The sequence below is a fragment of the Geospiza fortis genome, unplaced genomic scaffold (assembly GCF_000277835.1).
Source record: "Geospiza fortis unplaced genomic scaffold, GeoFor_1.0 scaffold41, whole genome shotgun sequence".
In the NCBI taxonomy this organism is placed as follows: domain Eukaryota; kingdom Metazoa; phylum Chordata; class Aves; order Passeriformes; family Thraupidae; genus Geospiza; species Geospiza fortis.
In genome coordinates, this window is record NW_005054299.1 from 17849669 (window position 1) to 17857588 (window position 7920).

Genomic DNA, 7920 nt, shown 5'->3' on the forward strand with positions numbered 1-7920 from the left:
CACACAGTACCAGCACCTACCTGGAGCCACCAGCCTGACAAACAGAAAAACCTGGGTAATTTTCCTTCTCAGCCCAACAAGGGAGACTGGTTGATATCTCCCACTTCAGAGCTGCATGCCCAATCCATCAGGATAAAGACTTGGCTGCCGCAGTCTGTGCTGTAATGAAAGCACAGCCACCACACAAGGGCAAAGTGCCACGGCACCTAAAAGAGTGAGGGTGTGTTCCTGTGAGGTGCTGGTGGGACTGAGGGTAGCCTGTGGCATTCAGCTGGCTCTTGGACTGCTGCTTTGATATTTTAGACATTAAGATATTTTAAATATTAGGAGTTACTGATCTGGCATTGTATCTGTGGAGTGAGGAACCATCACAGAGAAGATGGGAAGCTGGGACACAGAATTCTGTGCCCCCTTTGCTACAGGAGAAACTCTAGGAGAATGCCACACATGAGCACAGAGCACAGCTGTGGATGTCAGGGCACTGCCTGCAAGAGAGTCAGTTTGGATTGCTGCTGACATGGCATCTGTCTGATGAGAGCTGTACATTCTGCCTCCACCAAGAAAAAGGAGGACTCTTGTCTTCCACATCCAAATTCACAAATTAGGGGATGTTTTAAAGCTCTAAGTTGTACCTAGACTGGGAGGAGAGTCAGTTCCAGAAACAGCTGCCCTGGCATGTGGGTGTCTGCACCTAAGTGTGCCCAGTGCTGGAAATGCCATTCCTAGGTCTGTAACCTATCATCAGCTTTTCACTAAATGAGGAAATATAAATGTTCCAGTCATCTTGGTTGAATTCTTTACAGTTCTGGAAGTTTGTGTCACAGAACTGTAATCCCTGAAATTGTTGCTGGTGGACTTGGTCCTAAGTACATAAGAAAAACTTGCCCTTCATTTAGTAAAAAAAGCAAATTGACAGGGATAGACTTTAATACTGGAAAAACTAGCAAAAAAACCCTTCAAATCATGAATATGCAGTGCATCTACATTTGGATACCTAAGAGCCTTATGTATCTGTTTAATTCTTTGGGTTTTATTAGGAATAGCTGAGTATGTAGTTAAATGCCTTGAATTTATGTAAGCATCTATTCACATGTGTGCTGGATAGTAAAATAGAAAGCAGGAAAATTGCTATTTCCTAATTACTGAATAGTTGGTGCTTTGTTCATATAGTATTGAAAACATTTTTTCCCTTATCTTGAAAAAAATTCTGAGATTTTGTTTTATTGGCATATGACACAGTATTGTTTGTAAAATCTGAAACTAAAGGGCTAAGAACATTCATTTGAAAGAAGAAATGGGAGACGATGTAGATCAGGATTAATTTCAGAGGTTCATGTGGCATTTTGCCTCCTTTATTTTTTCTCCATCTAGTTCAGAATCACAGGAATTAGTAAGCTCGGCCATAGGGGAAAAAAAATCAAAATTGCTGATTGAGAAGTTCACAAAAACACTTTCTTTCACAAAGGGGCACAATCAGACATCACTTCCTTTAAATACTTTCTTTTACTTATATCTGTATGCTTGTGTTGTAGGGTTTTAAGTTATATTTGTCATTTTTTCAGTGTTTGAGCTAAATAGACAGCCACAGGACTCAGTGATTTTTGTGTGTAGTGATAGTTTAGGTTTGAAAGTGTGGATGTTCCTGCTTGCACCTAGCCTGTGTCACAAATGGAAGTACTTTGCCATAGAAATGGTTTTGCTTGTAAGGTGAGCAGAGCTGTGTATATTTGTAGGAATACTTTGGCAGCACGATTTTAATCTTTGGTTTCTTCTCTTACCAGGTGTTAGTGTCTGTCCAGTCCCTAATACTGGTGGCAGAACCATACTTCAATGAACCAGGTTACGAGCGATCGCGAGGTACTCCGAGTGGTACCCAGAGCTCCAGGGAATATGATGGAAATATCCGACAGGCCACAGTCAAGTGGGCAATGCTTGAACAAATGAGAAATCCATCACCGTGTTTTAAGGAGGTAGGTTTTGTGAAAGGCAATGCTTCTCTTTTATGAGCATTAAGAATAATGCAAATATTTGGTAAGATAATGCATGAGATGTCTGTTTTAACCTTCTGTCAAGAGACTGAAGTGAACAAGGATGCACCAAACTTTACAGATTCTTTTCTGGGAAAGAGGAATGCAGGTAAAGTGGCACTGACCTGAATGGGATCTTGGTGCACGGTTGGATAAAACACGGTTCAATTAGCTCACTCTTACTACTGAGCAGGACCTTTTACATGGCCTGTAACACCTGTTGGTCAGCCCTACAAAGGGGCACTCCATGCTCCATACTCTACGTAAATAACAGGCAGTATTTTCCCAAGGATCATAAATTTCAAGCAAATACTAAGAAACACTTCGGATACACCAAGATAATGCAAATTGGAAAAATACCTTAAAAGAAATTCCACAAATCATCTGCATTTGAAACCTGTGCCTTTGAAAACAACTGTCTTGATGCTGCTAAAAGGAATGCTAACTTTCATGCATTCAAGCTGTCTTTAAAAAAAATATTGTAATCAATCAAATTGCCTAATTTGTTTATATTCATGAAAATAGACTAAAGCTCACCTGTGGCATCTTAGAAGAATTTCATTATAAGGGACTTCTCAGTGTCTGCAGTCCAGTTCCTTTCCCAAAACAGATGATTTCGATATCAGGGGCTTGAACGTATACAGCAAGAGTTCAAGGAAAAAAGAGCTGAAGAAGCACTAAGAGAATGTGTATGAATATTAATACAAAATGTTTGGTCAAACATGAGTCATCTCACAGTATTACAGCAAATATTTCCAGAAAAACTCATTTTGCTCTGAACTATTACAGCTGTTGCCAGTGTTGAAGCATGGAACCATCTGGCAGTGTCACCTGTGCTTTCAATTATCTGCATAATAAAATGATGGAAAAGCCTAAATATTTTAAGATTATGCACATTGCTGGGTGTGGCATCTGAGATGTTGATCTCCCATCCCTTCCTTGATATTGTAGAAAACATCCTTTGGAATGCAAAACCTTTTTTCATTAAAATTACTGTGTCTTGTGGAATAAGAAAAGATATTTTTATCCACATGCAGGTAAAAAAGGATGTGCAGTGTACGTATTACATACATACATAGATGTTGCGTTAATGAAATAAAACCTGGTGGTGGTTCAGAATTACCTCTTAAATGTTCTACTCAATAAGTAGAAGACCATGCATGATAAAGATAATATCTGGACACATAATCCATTTCTTCTAGCTAATGTAATGGTTTCACCTATCTGGACACATAATCCAATAATTTCTGCTAATAGGTCTTTTTCTTCTAGCTAATGTAATGGTTTCACTTTGGCAAAAGGCATTTTCAAATGACAGTAAGATTAAATTAATTGAATAGATAAGAATATATAAGAAAGCAGTGGACAATAACGCTCCACAGTCCTTCTCACATGTACAGAAGTGAAGGATATGCAGTCTTACACCATTTGGTAACTGAATCCCAGCTATTGTTGCTGCACTTTTCTTAAAGGGTCTCTCTCAGTGCTTGTGTGCTTGTTCTGCAGTGCAGCTCTCACACTGCTGGTATGAAAAAGGCAGCTTTGGAACAATGCTAGAGTCCATCTGCAGCCCCATCCAGCTGGAAATGCATCTCTCAGATTATCTGAGCACTTCCTTGGGAGATTCCCTTTTTGTTCAGACCTCTGGGATTTTTGTACAGTTACCTTAGAAACCTTAACAGTGATGATCAGTTCAGTAACACAAATGCAAACTCATGCTGAAGACTGAGGTCTAAGAACGTAGATCCTGAGATCTGTTGTGTTCAAAAATCTGAGTCTTGTCTTCAGTATTTTAAATGATGGGTAGGCTCAGGAGATCTAAACTGCCAGTCTTTGGGAGTTTTTCCAAGCTCCATTATGGATTTAAGGAATGTATCCAGAATTGAAGTCAATTACACTTTCAATATGCAGTTTCTCTTTAGACAGATAGCTATTTTCCCTAACCTCCAGAGGGAAAAAATATTTTTCCCTTTATGTTGCAATATGGCCAAGAACTCTCAGCGCTCAATAAAATTTCTTTGGTTTTATTGTTGCCTTCACTGTTCAGAATTTCAGAAAACTGTTTAAGACAAAGACAACACCAAGTAGAGTTTCACAACTTTGTATGAGTGTTGATTGGTTGGAATTTTTAAACTCAGATATGTACTTCAATACCAAAAATACTCTTCAGTCAAATACTGGCTCCCATCCAAACTGGGCAGCTCAACTGCCATGGCCTGAGAATTCCAGTGTCCCCAAACCTGCTTGCCTCTGCCTAGAGCAAAGTGGCTGCATCCCCTCGGAAGCAGCTGCTGTGATCCTGCTCTTGGCAGAAGCGCACAATGTTCCTGTGCTCGTACCCCAGCAGTGTTACTGCTCGTCTCTTTTCTGTTCAGGCAGCCCGTGGTCAGTGAGGGGAGGATGTGGTGCTCCTGCTTGCTCTGTGCTTCTCTAGCAAAACAGGGCAGGGAAGGAAACAGTGAGAGCCTCAGCACTGTCTCTGTGTAGTTCTGCTCCTGTGTGAACTTCGTGCCTGCGTAATACACCCAGCTTTGGACTGCAGAACGTGAGCAGCGCTCTGCTTTCCCTTTTGCTTCTGCTGGTGTATTTCTGGCACTGGTTTACCCTGCGCCCAGGTAACACAAGAGACTGCTGAAATGGCAGGCTGCACACAAACAGTGGATTCCTACAGACTGAAAGAGATATCGAGACCAACAAACTCCCCAAAACATCAGCTGAATTCAGAAAAGGTTCCTCTGGGCTTTTTCCAGTTGGATTTTGGAAATCTCTGAGGACAGAAATTCCAGTTTTATCTCCAGTCTGGTTCAATTCTGAATTACCTTCATACTGATTTTTTTTCCCTTATATTCAATTAGACCCACAGAGGTCATGCAAATTTGGTATTGTTAAAATATATGGTTCTTCCATCCATGTTACATTGGGAATGTTTTCTTGCAGGTCATCCACAAACACTTCTACTTGAAAAGAGTGGAGATCATGGCTCAGTGTGAGGAATGGATAGCAGACATACAGCAGTACAGCAGTGACAAACGGGTAGGCAGGACCATGTCCCATCATGCAGCAGCTCTGAAGGTGAGATGTTTATAACAAATCCAAGTTTCCCAGCTGTCAAGAGAAGCAATGTGTGTGCATTCCACTTCCTCAGTATTTTTACTACAAGTTGGATTTTCCTCTAGCGCCTGTCCTGCCTGTTTTTTCTATGAATATTTGTATAGGATGCAGTGACCCCGAGATGGTTGGAGCATGGTGCTGATATAATGCCAAAGTTGTGGGTTTGGTCTCCTATGGGCCATTCACTTCAGAGTTGGACTGGATCCTTGTGGGTCCTTTCCAACTCAGAATATTCTGTGATAATAGCTTCTTTTGTTCACTCTGAGGGTGGGGGGGGTTAATTATAAAGTTGTATTACAATCAGTTCCTTGCCAGAAAACAAGCTCTTAGAGTAGACAAGCAGTTAGAAAACTATGGTCAGCTACAATCAGTTTTATCCTGTGTTAACTTGGATCATTCTAACCATTATAAATATTTTCTGCCTTCCTAGCCAAGTATTATCATTTGTGTATTTTGTGATCACACAGATAACAGGGCTATATTGTTTTTAATATTTGAGGTTTTATTTCCCCTGAGGTTCAACCCCCAAATTTAGAAAGCCTTCTTTTTTCTGTTGCCAGACTTCCATTCTTTCAGTGTGATTGGTCTTCAAAATGAAATTACTGTGATCAGTATACAAATCTTTGCATATCTGTCTCTGTGACACGTCCCATCATGAATTCTTTATAAATTTAGTTTGACTGTATGACCTGCCAAGTCCAAGCCACTTTCTGCTGTGACCCCTGAACACAGATATGACTCAGCTGCAGGACCAATAGTGTAGCATTTATAATGATGCACTTGTTGGCTGCAGTTCTGACCGCCTTTAATTTGTCCCCAGCAGCTCTTGATAGTTATTCTGCCACTAAAATGAAAGTACCAGTTCTTAAATATAGGGGAGAAGCTGATCCAGACATTGAAATACTACATTTAAGCCTTTTCTGCCTACTCCTCTTTTTGCCTTAGAGTGTCTAATCTTGTGAAAAGTTTTGTTTTAACTGTCCTTCCATGCTGACTTGTTCTTGTATATCCAGCGTCACACAGCCCAGCTGCGGGAAGAACTTCTAAAACTTCCCTGTCCTGAAGGATTGGATCCAGACACTGATGACTCCCCAGAAAAATGCAGTGCCACAAGCTCAGAAGAGACCATGTTGCACGACCAGGTTAAACCCAGCAGCAGTAAAGATGTCCCCACTGATTTCAAGTCATGAGTTGCATTGACATGGACTTTGTAGACACAACGGCTTTGAAGCACAAGCCAAATATGTCAATATTTGTATGTAAGAAGTTAATTATGTAATAGGTAACGAAATTGAAACTATACTATGCCCTTAAGGATATACAGTTTAATTAAAAATGATCTTTTATTTACCTGTACAAGAGTGTAAACTTTTTTGTGCTTTTATTTTTCAATTGTGAGAACCACTGACTGGTATGTTTAAAAAGTTATGTATACAAAAAATGGATAAATCACTGATATATAAGGGAAACTACCTTAGGAAAGAATGTTTACTGAATGTTTATTATTTTTTTTTTACTTGTAGAGTGAGGGCGGTTGTAACTAAGAATATATATTGGTCATTCTTACAGCTACTATTTAAAGTCAGAAAATTTTCACTGAATTTGATAGATTTTACGTTTGGCCATATATTCATGCTCATATTTGATTCTAAAGAAAACCTCCTGTATACTTCAATAAACGTTAAATGGACATGATCCCTCTTTTATGATTTACTGGTACATTTTTTAAATAAACTGCCATAAAATACATTCTAGCTGAAGACTTGCACTTGTATGACTGAATTCATTACAGTCAACATACTTAATTTTATGCTTACTAAATCTAAAATGCAGATGAAATAAATGCACGTGGTTTTACCTCATGCCAAATTTGGACTTCTGAATTAGCTGGGTTTTTTTGGCTATTTTATGCAAACTAACAGTATTCTAAATTCCTTAAGGGCTATTCTGGAACAAAGTCTTTACTGTATTGAAATGTCTGATTTTTACATACTCAGCTTACTCTTACTGACACACCACACAGGACTCTGATGTTCTGTAGTTCGTACTGTGTAGAATTATTTCCAGTTTTATACTTGCAACCACAGATCCCTAACTAAAAGGGTAAGAAGTTTGCTTGATTTAATAATCAAGTCTCACTTTTAACATAACATGCATTGCTATCATTGTTATTAATTTTTGAGCAGTCCTTGAAGGACTAAAAAGTTAATACTGGTATTACCTCAGACTAATGATCTGTTGTATGATACATACTATAAATCAGGCAAAACCGAAAGTTTTTTGTTTTCTATTTGTTCTTTGTTTATAAGTATCACGCTGGAATTTTTTCACTTTTTGTTTTACAATGTATTATTTCTAATCATTAAAAATGGCACCAACTGAGGTTGTGTTCTTATGCTGGTGGTTAACAGTTAGTTCTGACAGTCCTGACCGAAGAGCAGTTTTTGTGTTCTGCTGATGTGTTGTGTTAATCCAAGGCCTGTTCTGATTGTACATACCTCTCAAAATACCAGCTTGGCCACATCTGTGGAACTTCAGGGGTCCTTAGTCACAGAGCAAAACAAGCAGCCCTGTGCTAGAACTGCTGGTAAATGCATGAAACAAAGAGCTTATGCCACACAGTCCAAGTGTTAGAATTTCATCAGTGTTAAAACAGCCCTGCATTTTTCCAGATGGGTATTTACTTACATTCTATTACTGTACAAAAGGACTGTGATACTCCTGTAAAGGCTCCAAAAGCAAAATTACCCACTGACTTCCAATTATATTTGTTAGGAGTTTC

At 39.2% G+C, this 7920-nt stretch overlaps 1 protein-coding gene across 1 annotated transcript in view; it reads left to right on the forward strand.

Annotated features, from left to right (window-relative positions):
• Nucleotides 1–7520, forward strand: part of BIRC6 (baculoviral IAP repeat containing 6) — a 164111-nt gene extending 156591 nt beyond the window's left edge. The window contains exons 73-75 of the mRNA XM_031059804.1: nucleotides 1782–1970; nucleotides 4965–5099; nucleotides 6152–7520. Of these exons, the coding sequence (XP_030915664.1) occupies nucleotides 1782–1970; nucleotides 4965–5099; nucleotides 6152–6328 (501 nt within the window). The 3' untranslated portion in view covers nucleotides 6329–7520. The remainder of the gene's footprint in view (nucleotides 1–1781; nucleotides 1971–4964; nucleotides 5100–6151) is intronic.
• The last annotated feature ends 400 nt before the right edge of the window (nucleotides 7521–7920 follow it).